The sequence below is a fragment of the Oryza glaberrima genome, chromosome 8 (assembly GCF_000147395.1).
Source record: "Oryza glaberrima chromosome 8, OglaRS2, whole genome shotgun sequence".
Taxonomy (NCBI): domain Eukaryota; kingdom Viridiplantae; phylum Streptophyta; class Magnoliopsida; order Poales; family Poaceae; genus Oryza; species Oryza glaberrima.
In genome coordinates, this window is record NC_068333.1 from 23162278 (window position 1) to 23177327 (window position 15050).

Below are 15050 nucleotides of genomic sequence, written 5' to 3' on the forward strand. Positions count from 1 at the left end.
GACGGTTGTTGCAACGGGACGCGCGTGGTGGGGGCAGCGCGGGAGCCACGGCGTGGGGGCACCCAATTTTTTTTTTTTTTTTTGCGTGCATCAGGCGCCCGACGCTGAGGATTTTCCGACCCTAACCAACACATTTCAGCCCATATTTTCAGCGGCTGCTCAGTTAATCAAAAATATTTGATGCGATATTTAAAGAAGTGATTAATCGGAAACAATTTATTAATTGATGCTTTGCTTGATTACTTGAGTCAGATCCAGAAGCATCCATCCATCCATCATCCATCCGGGCCGTTCGCTTTCCGTTTTTATTTTCCTCCTCGGAACACTCTAGAAGCCCACCACCTGATTCTCTCACATCCATTTAAACCCTCCTCCTCCTCATCATCATCGCCTCGTGCTCCTCTCGAACCTTCCAAAGTCCAAACCCTAGTGGTGACCTCGCCTCGGCCTCGAAACCCTAGCCGCAGATCTCGCCTCTCCTTGCCCCGCGCCATGGACGACGACTTCGAGATGCCGCCGCCCGGCGCCGACGACGACTTGATGATGGGGGAGGACGGGATGGGTGACTTCGGCGGCGCCGACGGGCCGCCGCTGAAGGTCGGAGAGGAGAAGGAGATCGGGAAGCAGGGTCTCAGGAAGAAGCTGCTCAAGGAGGGCGAGGGGTGGGAGACCCCCGAGGTCGGCGACGAGGTCGAAGGTATTGCGTGGTTCCTCGCCTCCTCCTCCTCCTCAAATCGTGGAGTTGATCCAACCAGTGCCTTGCGTGTTGGGGTTTAGAACTTTAGATGTGTTCGTTGTGGGATGCAGAGTTAGTTTTGGACTTTGGCGTGCCATGCGTTGGGGTTTATGGGATATTTGGATGCGGAATTAGTGCTAAATTTAGGTGGAATTTGGTGTTATCTTCATTGCTTGGTCTTATGATGATGTCGATTTCGAGTTAGATTGGGACATCTGCTTAGTGTTTATAATCTGATCATGTGTTTTGGTTTTGCTAGCTTTGCAACAGTGCGAGTTTATATTTAGGTGAAATTTGGTGCCATCTTCACCACTTGTCTGATCGATCTCATGTTCATTTCGAGCTAGATTGGAACATTAATCTAGTTTACTGTTTAATCTGATTACGCATTTTGCTTTTGCTAGTTACACTTACACCGCGACATTATTGTGAGTTTATGTTGGCAGAGAGAGTATAAATTCTGTTGCAATTGCTTGTACGGTTGTGTGACCTTACAGTTTCGGGGAGATGGTTTCTGAAGGAGGGATGGTTGTGGCATACCTACAATGTTAATGTTGTTGCTGATGTATGGTTTTTTTTAGGGAAAAACTAAATGCCTGTATTATTTACTGTTTAACAACTTTATTGTTCCATGATGATAGCGGATTGATTTATAGATCAGATTTATCCTGTCATTAGTGTTTATCTTATAATTTGTGTAACTGAATCGGACTGAACCTTTCTTCTATGTTTCAGTACACTACACTGGCACACTGCTTGATGGAAAGAAGTTTGATTCAAGCCGTGACCGTGGGACACCCTTCAAGTTTAAGTTGGGACAAGGTACAATTCCTTCTCCATTCTGCCTTCTTACTTTTTGATGCACATCTCATAGCCAATGTGATCGCAACTTGTGCCAATCACCATTTCGTGCAAATTTTTGGGCGTGTTTTCAGTCATCTATTCATATTTCTGTTTACATGCTTCTAGTTTTGATGTCTAGTCTTTTGATATGTTATTCTTCTCAAATAAAAATGACTGTATTACAGATACCTCTGAGATAAGGGCTCTTAATACCTAGTTCGTTTTTCACTGGGAAGTAAAACCGTGATTGTTTCCAGTCCCGGAGCATGTTTAATGGCCCTGTGGCTGATATCACCCAGTGATGCTCAACTGTAACACTGCACTGATCACTTTAGTCTGTCAATTGCTGGTGCTATTACAATTTTGGGGATCAGCTTTTTCATTAGGTAGAGAATGTAGCAGCAGTGGTGTTTAACTTGTTGACCTTACTAGAGGTTGAATGGACTGTTTCTGTTTAAAAAATTGCTCTAAATTAATTCAGAGACCAATATTGTTTTATTCTCAGTATAGACCCACATACCATTTCACAAGTTTTTTTTTTCTCTGCTATGTGCTTGTGATGGGATTGCAAAATCTATTTTTCTGTTAAATGCTCACCAGCTATTTCTTGAACTTGTATCCAGGTCAAGTGATAAAAGGTTGGGATCTAGGTATCAAGACCATGAAGAAAGGCGAAAATTCTGTTTTCACCATTCCTCCTGATTTGGCCTATGGTGAATCTGGTTCACCTCCAACTATTCCAGCCAGTGCCACACTGCAGTTTGATGTTGAGTTGCTTTCTTGGACAAGTGTCAAGGACATTTGCCAAGATGGTGGTATATTCAAGAAGATACTGAAGGAGGGAGAAAAATGGGAGAACCCAAAAGATCTTGATGAAGTATTTGGTAATATTTGCTAATTGAAACATATTGCTATCTTATATATTGCCCTGTAGCTGACCCTTTGCATTGCTGTAGTGAAATATGAGGCTCGGCTTGAGGATGGCACTGTTATATCAAAGTCTGAGGGCGCTGAATTTACTGTTAAAGATGGTGATTACCCATAATCTCCTTGTCAACATTTCCTGTTCATTATTGAGCAATCAGCTGCTTGCTAACGAAATAAAGTTTGGTTCCAGGTTTCTTCTGCCCTGCGCTGGCGAAAGCTGTCAAAACCATGAAAAAAGCAGAGAAAGTGCTCCTTACAGTTAAGCCACAATGTAAGCTTCTTTGGTTTCACACCTTTTCCATGGTTTTCCATCTCTTCCTTCGAGTTGATTGAAAAGATTTAAAACTTTGTAATGGCAGATGGATTTGGTGAGAATGGTAGACCAGCAGCTGGTGAGGAAGGTGCTGTGCCACCAAATGCCACTCTTCTTGTTAATCTTGAGTTGGTTTCATGGAAAACAGTCACAGAAATAGGTGATGATAAGAAAATCTTGAAGAAAGTTCTGACGGAGGGTACAGGGTATGAGCGGCCCAATGAAGGTGCAGTTGTTAAAGGTATGCCAAAGCGTGATGCTTACTGATCTTACTATTTTCTTTCCTATATGTCAGATAGAGGTCAACAGTATCTGATTACTACCTGTAATGACAAAGTTGCATTTACTGTTGACAGTCAAAATAACTGGAAAACTTCAGGATGGTACAATATTTACAAAGAAGGGGCATGATGAACCAGAGCCATTTGAATTCAAGACTGATGAAGGTGCTTTGTCAACTTCCTCTATGCTGGCCATACACTTTTAAGTTCAAACAAATAATGTTTACTCTGATAAGTAGTAACAACTTGTTCCCTTTTGATTTACTTTCCTTCCAGAGGAGGTCATTGATGGTATTGACCGTGCTGTGCTAAACATGAAGAATGGCGAGGTTGCTCTTGTAACAATTCCTCCTGAATACGCATTTGGTTCTACTGAGTCAAAGCAGGATCTCGCTGTAGTTCCACCAAACAGCACTGTGATTTATGAGGTCGAGCTTGTATCATTTGTGAAGGTGTGCTTCTCTTTATGCTATATATTTGTTTGCATTTCTTTTAGTTGCTATGATGAGTGCACAGGAAAACCAATTATTATTCATGGTACACAGGATAAAGAATCATGGGACTTGAACAATACCGAGAAGATTGAGACTGCTGGGGCAAAGAAAGAAGAGGGGAATGCATTGTTCAAGCTGGGCAAATATGTCAGGGCTTCAAAGCGTTATGAGAAGGTATGGCATGCTTCTTTTGTTGAACACTTGTTCAAATAACTAAATCTTTTGTCAAGATTTTCTTTGTTTTCATAATCCCTTACTGACTGATGATCTATCTATTTTATTCCAGGCTGCAAAATTCATTGAGTATGACAGCTCATTTAGCGAAGATGAGAAGAAACAATCCAAGCAACTGAAGGTTACCTGCAACTTGAACAATGCTGCCTGCAAGCTGAAGCTGAAAGATTACAAGCAAGCTGAGAAGCTTTGCACCAAGGTATATTCAGTTCTTCCTGCAAAAGACCCATTTGTTATGTGTTTTGGTAAACCAAGGTAACATTCTGGTGTTTGTTGCCAGGTTCTGGAACTTGACAGCCAAAATGTCAAGGCTTTATACAGGAGGGCCCAAGCTTACATGCAACTTGCTGACCTAGAGTTAGCAGAGGTGGATATTAAGAAGGCACTTGAAATTGATCCTGATAACAGGCAAGTTTTGTATATGCGTCTCCCCAAGGGAGGCATACTAGTTTTAGTAGTCACTCCATTTTGAAACTGATCTTGTCACTGCTTATCTTCAGGGATGTGAAGTTGACATACAAGAACCTCAAGGAAAAGGTCAAGGAGTACAACAAGAAGGATGCCAAATTCTACAGCAATATGTTCGCCAAGATGACCAAGCAGCCAGCCGAAGACGGCGTAAGCAGCTCGTCCCATCTTAATTGCGAAACTCTGAAGCTCTATACTTTTCACAACCCTCAAGTCTGTTCTAATTCGGTTTTCTTCTGATTCGCAGAAAGCTGGATCTGGAGCTGAATCGAAGCAAGGATCGGAACCTGTTACTGCTGCCTAAGGACAGGACACTCACGACATATCTTAGATTTTGTGTGCTGGCTAATCTTTGTTCTAGTGGTGCACTGATGAGAAACGTTACTTCCCAAGTTGTCGGGCGATGATGATTCTTGTTGAGATTTTCAAATTGCAATCCATATTTGAACCAATCTCGTCAAGTTTCTAGTGTCTTTCTGGATGAATGTTACAACCATACGCCATGTCGGGTCCAGTTTGCCACGAAAGATCAAGAGAGCATTAGCTGAGATGTGAACTAGAAGTGCAGATGTCTAATGCGAGATATCAATGCAGTTGCGCAACATTAGATCACCAAAGACAGCTACGTATAAACTGACACTGCTTTAATACTTGCATGAAATGCAGAGGTAGAATAGCATGTAGCGTGCATAAACAAAATGCAATTCTTCTTAGTCCACGAGCAAAATGGGTAAAAAAAAAAAACGAAACAAGAATGTGGCACACTAAAGATTTAATTCATATATAACATCATCGATCGATCAACTCATGGAGGGGCAGCAAATGAAGGGCACCCACTGTTGCTTCTTCCCCTTAGGCTTCTTCTCCACCGGTAACCTCGCCGGAGAGTTCCAATCCTGCTGCTGCCCTGAAACCGCCGCTTTGGGAGAGCCTGGCTTCGCGGGAGAGCCGCCGTCTCTCGACACCCGCCGCCGGAACGACAGCACGCGATCCTTGGTGCTCGGCTTCTTCGACTCCTTGGTTTCCGCGGCCTTCTCGGAGAGGAGGGACTTCAGTGAGACGTGGTTCTTGTCTGAATTCACGATCACTTCCTTGTCGGCGATCTCCTCCTTGTCCTCCTCCTTAGGATCGTCGACCACCGTGCCGACCGTCTCCTCCTCCTCCTTCGGCTTCGTTTCTTCAGCGTCATCTGTGCTGGGTGGCGCGTCGGTTTTGCCAGGAGGAGGATCTGCAGCGGTTTCTGCGTCCTGTTCCTTGTCTCCAGCACCGTTTATGATCTGCGGCGTGTTGCTTTCGCTCGGATCATCTCCTTTGAGATCATCATCCGTGCTGACGGTCGCCTCATGCTTCTGTTCTTCAGCATCATCTGCGCTCCGTGGCACATCAATTTTGCCAGCAGCGGGATCTGCAGCGACCTTCGCATCCTGTTTCTTGCTTTCAGCACCGTCTGTGATATGTAGCGTGCTGCTCTCATGAGAAGTAAGGTCTGTTGCGATATCTTCACTCTGCACTTCCTCTTCAACATTGTCTGCAGGTTCTGAAGTAAGATCTTTGTTCATCTTCTTTTCGACATTATCGGTGGTGTGTACTAATATTACACTTTCCTCATGAGTATTCGTGCCTGAAGTTACTTCATCACCGTGGTTCTGTTCTTCAACGCCGCCACTAGTGCTTACCATATCAGTTTTGTTGGATGTAGGGTCTGACATAGTCTCCTCAGTCTTCTCCTTAACACTGAATTCGCCATGCGGCACAGTAATATCATCGGAACTAGGGCCAACAGAGAGTTCTTCACTCTGCTTCTGGTCATCATTAGTGGCGCTCGATATCGTGTTGATATGAGAAGTGGGCGCTACAGCGATTTCTTCCTTCTGCTTCATTTCTTCAACATTTTCCATGGCATTCACTGCATTGGCCTCATAAGCAGTATGGTATGTGCTAGTTTCTACATCAAGCTTGCTTAATTCAAGGCTACTTGGCAAGTTTGCCACTTCAATCTCAACTGAAGGGTCTGCAATGGTTTCTCTATTGCTCTGCTTTTCTTCAACATTTTCTAGGCTGCTTGCCACATTTATCTCATCTGCAGTGTCCACATTAACATCAGTCAGTTTTGTTTCTTCAACGCCCCTGCTGCTTATCTCATGGATCTTGTTACAGGAAGAATTGCTATCGAATTCTTCAATCTGTTCCTTTTCTTCAACATTACATGTGCTCTGTACAGCAGTGATATTGTGAGAACTAGCTTCTGCAATAATTTCTTCATTCTGCGTATCTTCTTCAAAATCACGAGTACCACGCACTGTATTAGGCTCTTGATAATCATTATATGCAGCAATATCTTCAACATGTGGAATTTCCTCAACATCTATGCCATGCACCTCATTTACCTCATCGGAAGTAAGGTTTACATTTGGATTTCTTTCATCAATACCATCCTTACTACTTACTTTATCGATCTCATGAGAAGTAGAGGATGTGCTAACCTCTGCTAGATCAACTTGAGGTGGCATGGGAGTGATATCAATTGTTTGCCTGATACTATCCTGTATGTCATCGCCCACTGTCAAATGAGGTGAACAAACATTCTTTGAAAGGTTAACAGCAGTAATATTTTCATCAGCATGTCCAACTGCACTTGACAAAGTTTTGATGCCCACATCTGAAAAATGATCATGAAATTTCAGGACGTAAACAAGGAACATATGGGACATACAATAACTGCGAGGTACAGATGGACATGTTCCCAGAGATCTCAAATTTAAGGCAGAAGAAGTTGTTAATTCTACCTAACATAGACAACTTTTACATAAGAAAGGGGGCACCATGATTGCCTATATATACCAAGGCACCATGAGCTGGCATGCCATAAAATTCAAGAAATGATTTTGGTAATCTGGATAATAAGAGTGTGACATTGGCCATGTTGGTGTATTTAGGCTAAGCATTTTCACAACTGTTACTGCTATGAGCATAACGAGTAACATAAAGACTGTCTGATAGCCAAAATAGACTAAATCAACTAAATAAAAGAATCTCCGCAAACATAGAACAAAAGGACAGCAGTCAAAACTCAAATCCTCACCTGCATCAGTACAATGAAGTCCTTCAGCAATATCCATCTCCTTGGGGATTACCAACTGATCTGGCGTCAGAGAGGCACAATCAGCTTGATGCCGGGGTTTGTCAATGCCTGATGCCTCTGAATGGCTACCACCACTAGCAAGTTGGAATAAATCATTACTACTAGTTTCGTCTAGGCATACATGCTTCTCAATACAAGACATCTTATCCTCAAGTAAATTGACAGGTTCCTTGGTTGAACTAGAAACATGGTCCACTGAGTTAGTAAACATAACTTCACTTTGCTCCATGGATGACACAGTTTCTTTGCAGGGGATTTGCTCTTTGGAAACCACATTAGAATCATTGACTAATCGATCTTCCTCCACTGCCTTTGGTCTCTCCACACAGGACAAATCATCCTTATTGTTTCCAATAGTAAACATAACTTCACTTTGCTCCATGGATGACACAGTTTCTTCGCAGGGGATTTGCTCTTTGGAAACCACATTAGAATCATTGACTGATCGATCTTCCTCCACTGCCTTTGGTCTCTCCACACCGGAGAAATCATCCTCATTGTTTCCAATACCATCTTTACTTAATCCAGTAACTGTTTCTAGAGACATCACACTTGACTTATTGATTTCATCTGCAGAGAACTCTGAGCTCAATCTTGCACCATCTCCATGCTCAGGCACCAGACAAGAAGTGCTACCCATACACTGATCAGAACTAACAGCTGACTCAGAGTGATGCCCATCTTCAAGATGTGGTACATTTTCGGTTAACCGCGTAACGACTCCACTCTGAATCTCATCATTCTCAGTTCCACTGGCCTTAGAGTCGTTTCCAGAAGGAGGGATGTGGTCACCACTGACGACACAATCTTCCGTGCATTTACTGAGGCCGACTTGAACCTCACTAACATGAGGAGGAGAAGAAGAACGCTCTGAAAGAAGACAACCAACCCAATGAGCACATGTATATGCCGTGAGAGTTGTACTATAGTGCCCAATGTATACAAAGAAGTTATACGCACTTGCGAAAGCAAAACGCATTCAAGAATGCGTAGGGGAGTACGTATGTAGCACAATGAATGTTTACATTGATGCAGGACTTTATGCGAGTGAAGTTAAGCTACCAGCACGGAATGGGGACAATTTTGCAAGATGGTGAAAATCCTACGACTAGTACTACTAAAGTATACAGAACTACACTAAGCAACAAGAAACAAGCTGAACCAGCCTCACTGATTAAACTGATTAATGAAGTACTATTCCGCCAAGATCAATGCACAGTTCGGGAGTTAAATATATAAAAAAACACTAAGCCATGCCAAATCATCACTAATCCAACAGAACATTAGCCTAACCCTGAAGATGACAAGAACACCCCACATGCTCTGAACATTTGCATATGGTAATAAAAAATTTCACCACAGACCTCAATTCCAGCCTCAGCAACAACAGTACAATTTCACTGATTGATGGAAGTTGTTGTCAATAAAAACATAATTGGGAATCAAACAACAAACCCTTCACAAATCGAATCTCTACCAAAATTTTCCTTTTCAGAAACCAACAAAAACAAAGGAGAAAAAACAAGAATATTCAGGGGGGGGGGGGGGGAGCAAAATATCCAGAAAGAACCTGCATTGCCATCGTCATCCGCTACATTCCCAACCTCCCGCGCAGATCCGGGCAAGACGCCACCGGAATCCGCCGCCACCGCGCTCGCGCCATCTCCCACATCTCCTCCTCCTCCTCCTCCTCCTCCCGCCGCCGCCTCTTCACCGTCATCTGGAAAACGCAAAACCGCATCAATCACCCGCGAACGACGGCGGCGGCGGCAGCAGTTCTTGCTTTGTACCTCGCAGCAGCAGCAGCCTCTTCCCGTCGCCCTCCTCCACGGCGGCGTGGGCAGCGGCGGCGGTGGGGGACGGCGACGACGGGTTGCCGCAGTTCTTGCGGTGCGCACGCCGCTGCTTCGCGCTGGGGTGCGCGTTCGGGTACTGGTACCCGCACAGGTGGCACACCATGTGGTTCCCTCCTCCTCCTCCTCCGCTCGCCCCCTCCCCTCCTCCTCCTCCTCCTGCAGCGCGCACAAACCAAACACACAACCACCACGCCATTAGAGACAAACAGACACATCCACACAGAGAGAGAGAGAGAGAGAGAGAGAGAGAGAGAGAGATTGAACCAAAACTTCACAATGCGGACAGCACGGGATGCTCACCGGCGGCGGCGGCGCCTCTGCTCTTGTGGGCGCCGCTCTCCATGGGCGGCGAGAGCTCGAAGCTTTTCTCAGTGGTCGGCAATGGCGAGAGCGAGGAGAGAGTGAGGAGTTCGCTTTGGTGAAGACGACACGAGAGGAGCCCCGGCACTGCGTTAACTCCATCCACCCCCGTGCCGGAGAAAGTGACACGTGGGGCCCACGGGGCCCACCATAAGTGGGCCCCACTTGTCAGCGGGAAAGTTACCGAGGAGGGGGGGATAAGGCCCCCACGGCCCCACCACCACCTCGCTTTTGGTCGTTTTCGTGATGCTGCGGTCTGCGTGGGGTGAGATCTGGGCCGTCGGTTGGTTGGTTGATCGATCGATGGACGGAGATGCGGGCGTCAAAAAGGCGGTAACAAACCAACCAACCAAGTAACCAACCCGTCAAGATTCTTTCACCGGTGACGGTGGGGCCCACGTGACAGGCAGCCAAAAGAGAGAGAGAGAGAGAGAGAGAGAGAGAGAAGGGAGGATCCTTTGCTCCGGCCGATTTGGTTAGGTAGCCTGTGTGACTGTGTCCTGCTTTGTGTTTTGTCTCGTGATTTTGCATTCTTCGTATCTAAAAACAAAATAGGGCAACCAAATAATTAGAAGAATTTATGGGCCTGTTTGGGGAGTTTAAAATTCTGAGAAGTAATTGGTTGATAACCAGCTTCTGAGAATCTGAAAAAGCTGGGTTTTCTGGCTTATGACTTATAGTTTATTTTATGGATTCTACGATTATAATTTCTTAGAATTTGGACTAAAAATTGGGCTGTTTAAAGGAGCTTCTAATTCTAGGAGAAATTGCTCCAGCTAGAAGCTTCCCTATAGTCACACGTTTGCCACCTCACTTTCACTATCAAGTGCGTCTCACATTCTTTGTATTTGGAAATCATACGCATACAAAAATTTGAAAATCTGATGTGGTATATTATAACTGAATCTTGATTTTCAACCAACCATTAATTGAATTCAATGGTTAAATTATTTTTTTACCAAGAGTTTAATAAAGATTCTTTAAAAGGTGCATTATGACATTACTCTTTCGCAACCATTAATGACCAAAAAGGGTTAACTTCGGATAAAATTTGTCAACCTTTTAGTTTAAATTTGACCGGTTCGAGTGGTTTCTAAATTTGCAAGTGCAATAATTGAGCGGTTATCGTCGCATTTGCGAACCCTGCTCGCCATCCGGGCCGTTGGATATCAAACAGCCAACGATCGAGGGCCGTCGGATCGGGGCCCTACAAAGCGTGCATCAGATCACTCTCCATGTGATTGGGGAGGAAACATGGGGACAGCCATTGGAGCCGGCAAGGACAGCTTGAGTCTTGTCACGTTGCAACAGCTCACGACAAAGTTTCTTCAGAGATTGTTTGGCCATGTTTGTTAAGTACAAAAAAATTGTTTGATTGATTTGCCTACTCTTCCAACCAACGAACGGTCACCCACAATTTCGTTTTTGATGCTACGCTTTTGTAGTTTTGTTTATGTTATTTTGGTTGTGTCAAAGTTGCGTATCAACTAGGTTTCCCTTACATACGGTTATTGTCCGGTTACTTTGCTAAGCAAAGCAGACTTAAGCTGTGTTCTTTTGGGTTGTTCTCAACTAATCTACATCGTTTTCTACTAGCACACTTTTCAAACTACTAAACGGTATGTTTTTTACAAAAATAAATTATAGGAAAATTGCTTAAATAATTATATTAATCCATTTTTTAAGTTAGTTTTAGCTAATATTTAATTAATTATGCGATAATAAGCTATTTTGTTTTTCGTGCCGGAGGGATAGGCTCCCAACAGGCACAAACTAGCACAACCTTACTCCTCTTTTCTTATTATAAGAGGATTGAGGAGAATTGTTTAATCCCATCAATAAGAGGATTGAGCAAAATTTAGAGAGGAATAATTCCACATTAATTTCCATCAGTCACACTAATCTTTTTCTCTTGGGGATTAACCGAACAATGTCTAAGGGTAATCCTGGTATCTACCAAACAAGCAGAACTTGAATCCAAGTGAATGACGTATAATTAAAGCTACTCATTTTGGGTTTTGAACTAACATTTTCTTTTACCTTTTGAGGAGAAAGATGAGGAAACAAAATTTAACTTGGTTAAAAAAAGTTATAAAAAAACTTGGTTAAAAACTGGATCAATTTGAAGCTGATCAATCACAGGTGATTCTTTGCTTGCTTCAGAGGCATGTAGAACAATTAATCTGAGGTCATATAGGCAATGACCTTCATTCCTCCTAATCCAGTCATCGTGCTCTGTCAATCTTCTTTTGCATATAACTAATCCAAAGAACTAATGAACTTGCAAGATCCATGGCCTGCAAAACACACCCTTGTTACTACATTAGCAACCAATCATTAACCAGTAAGGATGTAAACGGAAGATAAATATCTTGCCGGGATATTATATTCTATTATCTAAAAAAAATATCTTGCCGGTCTTTTTTCCCTTTTCTCTAGAGGACAAAAAAATTGTTCATGGAAATAGCAGATCTAGTCGTACCATAGTTGACAATGACATAAGAGCATACGAGTGAAAGACTGAAGATAAAATTTCTATACATTTTGCTTCTGAGCACAGTTTAGAGCTGAAACTCTGAATTCCACCAAGCTAGGAACTGCGCGATCACATTGCAGGTTAACAAATGGTTTTGCATGTTTACTTCTGAGTGCAAAGGCTGACATGCATATAAATTGTAAGTTGTTGGGTAGACACTTTATCTAACAAGAGAAAAGTCCAGGAGTTTTCCAGCTAGCTTAATAAGATGGTGGTCTAAACGATATCACTCCTTCTAATTATTTGATATTAGGTCCTTTCCTAACGTTCGCGTTTTTTTTCACTTTTATCTAACAAGCTAATGCACTAATGCATGAGCGCCAGCAATTAGATTGATCTCATTGAAGGCGGAAAGACGTTGAAATCATTAATTAGCAGAGCTTTGCAGCAGATACTTTCCACTGACAGGAAATTAGGAATAGGCAGGGTTTCAAGAATAATGTGCAAGGCAAATTGGATCACACTAAAACTAAACTAAAATGCTAAAATCAATTGATAGACTGTTGGCCGTTTCGATCAATTGGAAATCCATCATAGTTAGTTTTTGGGCATGCCCTTTGCAAAATTAAAAATACAAGCATACATTTGCAGGTTGCAAGTTGGCCACATTCCAACAAGAATTTATGAATGAAGCAGTGGATGGCACGGCATTAATATACAGTACATGATAATAAACATGTAGCTATCTATATATTAGTTGAAAGCAACAGCCACTAATTATATGATTCTGTTAGATTGATGCAGCTGTGCTCATCCCAGCTTCCAACATCCCAGTGAAGAGTGATGGGCCCCGGAGGCTCAACTATATTTGTTTCTTAGCCTCAAGATCCATAATTTTTATTTTATGATACTGCAATTGGTCCTTACGTTTTGCAGAAGGCATTAACACATTAAAACCTTCTCCTCACTAATAAACACCGAATTTAACCTACTTCATCGACTAACCATAATGAGCACAAATCTAAAACAGTAATGCCAATCTAACTAGCAAATCACCAACTTGAAGATTAGCTTAAACAGCAACCAATATCAATATAGCAATCACCAATTTCTATAGATTAGTTTGCTTGTTTTGAATAACACAAATGGATAATTAATAACTTTGACTTTTTTCATAGTCAAACTTCTTTATGTTTGAGGAATTTTATAGAAAATTTTAACAACATTTAAAACACCGAATTAGCATCATTAAATGTAACATTGAATATATAATGATAATATATTTGCTTTATGTTTGAAATGCTGCTATATTTTTTTATACAAATCTAACTTCAAAAAAGTTTAGCTAAAAAAATTCAAAACGATTTATAACACGAAGAGGGAGCAGTAACTTACTTGGATCTTTGGTGGTCTTCTCTGCAAGGCCGTTGAAGTAGCAGGTGCCACCAGCTTTCCTGAACAGCTGCCAATACGCATTGAACGCGTAGCTCGCGTGCGCGGCGAGCGTGTCCGGCTGGTTGCACTCGCCGCCGGCCTCGATGGCGGCGCACGTCCCGCTCCGCTGCCGGCACGCGTACTCCACGGCGGCCGTCACCGCCGTCTCGTTCGCCGCCTCGCCGCCGCCGGCAAGAACGCACCACACGGGCGTCCCGTCCTGGACCGGCGCCGGCGGCGTGGGCGCCAGCGGCGGGTACGACGCCGCCGGCCGCCGCCCGGCGAGGTCCACCTCGTAGACCCACGTCGCGTTCGGGTAGTAGAGACCCCAGTGCCGCTCGGTGCCCGGCCCCGGCTTGCGGTTCTCGTTGTAGAGGGAGAAGAGGAACACCGGTATCTCGGCTCCCGGCCGCGCCGGCGTGCCGGGGTTCTTGGCCATCCGCGCGGCGAGGTTGCGGTTGTAGGTGGCGGCGTTGTGGACGTTCGCGCCGAGCTCGTCCGCGTCGCCGGCGGTCGGCCACCCGGTCTCCGAGACCGCCAGCTTCACGTTCCCGTACCCGAGCCTCGCCATGGCGGCGACGACCGCGTCGAGCATTTGGTCGAACAGGTTGGTGTATGTGAGGCCCGTGCCCGGGTCGACGTAGTGGGTGCTCGCCTCGCCCTGGAACAGGGCGTAGTCCAGCGAGATGGAGCGGTGGTTCGCCGCCCAGGCGAAGTACGGGTAGGCGTCGACGAAGTAGTACGAGCCCGTGGCGTTCAGGAACTCGAGCAGCGGCCGCACGACGGCGCCGGCGATGTCGTCGCGGAACGCGCCGGCGGACGGCGGGTAGGAGGCACCGAGCGCGTCCATGGCGAGCGTCGTCCCGACCTTGACACGGCCGAGACCGCGCGCGGAGAGCGCGCGGCGGAGGTTGGCCATCGCCGGCACGAGGCTGGGCCACGCGGTCCCCGCGGTGGCGCGGTCGGAGAGCACCTCGTTCCCGACGAGCAGGCACACCACCCGCGCCGCCGGGATGTGCGGCGCGAGGTTGCGCGCCACCCACTCGTCCGCGGCGGCGGGCGACGCCGCCGCGGCGAGCGACGGGATGGCGTCGTTCGGCACCGTGACGGACACCGGCACGCCCGTCCCGGCGAGCGCGCGCAGGATGTCCGCGTTCGCGTCGTAGATCCTCACCGCCCCCGCGCCCGCCGCGCGGAGGAGCTCGACGGAGCGCGCCGCCGTGGGGAGGTCGTCGGCGACCGTGCCGTAGTTGACGCCGAGTCCGCCCCACCCGCGCGCCACTGCAATGCAAAGCAACAGAAGCCATTAGGCATTAGCTCAACGCCATGAAATCGTCGAGGCGCGAGGTGAGGTGATCATCACCATGGCAATGGCACGACATGGCGACGGCGAGGAGGAAGGCGGCGGCGGCGGCGGCGAGGGAGGAAGAAGACATCTCTGCTTTTTTTAAAAAAATTATTTTTTTTCTTTTCTTTTCCGTGTTTT

At 45.3% G+C, this 15050-nt stretch overlaps 3 protein-coding genes across 3 annotated transcripts; 1 reads left to right on the forward strand and 2 right to left on the reverse strand.

Annotated features, from left to right (window-relative positions):
• Positions 1–359: 359 nt before the first annotated feature.
• LOC127781064 (70 kDa peptidyl-prolyl isomerase) lies at positions 360–4757 on the forward strand. Its single transcript, XM_052307967.1, has 13 exons — positions 360–697; positions 1472–1558; positions 2203–2463; positions 2536–2610; positions 2697–2777; positions 2866–3060; positions 3176–3265; positions 3377–3552; positions 3646–3768; positions 3881–4027; positions 4109–4236; positions 4329–4446; positions 4544–4757. The coding sequence occupies exons 1-13, from the start codon at positions 493–495 to the stop codon at positions 4598–4600; spliced, it is 1743 nt and encodes a 580-aa protein (XP_052163927.1). The 5' UTR covers positions 360–492; the 3' UTR covers positions 4601–4757.
• Positions 4758–4923: 166 nt separating this feature from the next.
• LOC127781063 (uncharacterized) lies at positions 4924–9727 on the reverse strand. The gene is made up of 5 exons (XM_052307966.1): positions 9595–9727; positions 9229–9450; positions 9009–9158; positions 7379–8308; positions 4924–6955 (listed from the first exon to the last, which is right to left on the reverse strand). The coding sequence occupies exons 1-5, from the start codon at positions 9635–9637 to the stop codon at positions 5097–5099; spliced, it is 3204 nt and encodes a 1067-aa protein (XP_052163926.1). The 5' UTR covers positions 9638–9727; the 3' UTR covers positions 4924–5096.
• Positions 9728–11665: 1938 nt separating this feature from the next.
• LOC127783141 (probable glucan endo-1,3-beta-glucosidase A6) lies at positions 11666–14867 on the reverse strand (the record flags this gene model as incomplete). Its single annotated transcript, XM_052310385.1, has 2 exons — positions 11666–11951; positions 13526–14867. Coding segments are annotated over 2 exons (1380 nt in total), but the record flags the coding sequence as incomplete, so codon positions are not given.
• Between the last annotated feature and the right edge of the window lie 183 nt (positions 14868–15050).

What these genes read in the sequence shown, in the direction of transcription:
- LOC127781064 (XM_052307967.1), top strand. Translation starts at nt 493, where the DNA reads ATGGACGACGACTTCGAGATGCCGCCGCCCGGCGCCGACGACGACTTG. An exon ending in CCTTACAGTTAAGCCACAAT is followed by an intron (nt 2,778 to 2,865) that starts GTAAGCTTCTTT and finishes TTGTAATGGCAG; the next exon opens with ATGGATTTGGTGAGAATGGT. An exon ending in TGAAGGTGCAGTTGTTAAAG is followed by an intron (nt 3,061 to 3,175) that starts GTATGCCAAAGC and finishes TACTGTTGACAG; the next exon opens with TCAAAATAACTGGAAAACTT.
- LOC127781063 (XM_052307966.1), bottom strand. Translation starts at nt 9,637, where the DNA reads ATGGAGAGCGGCGCCCACAAGAGCAGAGGCGCCGCCGCCGCCG. An exon ending in CAGAGGCGCCGCCGCCGCCG is followed by an intron (nt 9,451 to 9,594) that starts GTGAGCATCCCG and finishes TGCGCGCTGCAG; the next exon opens with GAGGAGGAGGAGGAGGGGAG. An exon ending in GGATGACGATGGCAATGCAG is followed by an intron (nt 8,309 to 9,008) that starts GTTCTTTCTGGA and finishes GTCTTCTTTCAG; the next exon opens with AGCGTTCTTCTTCTCCTCCT.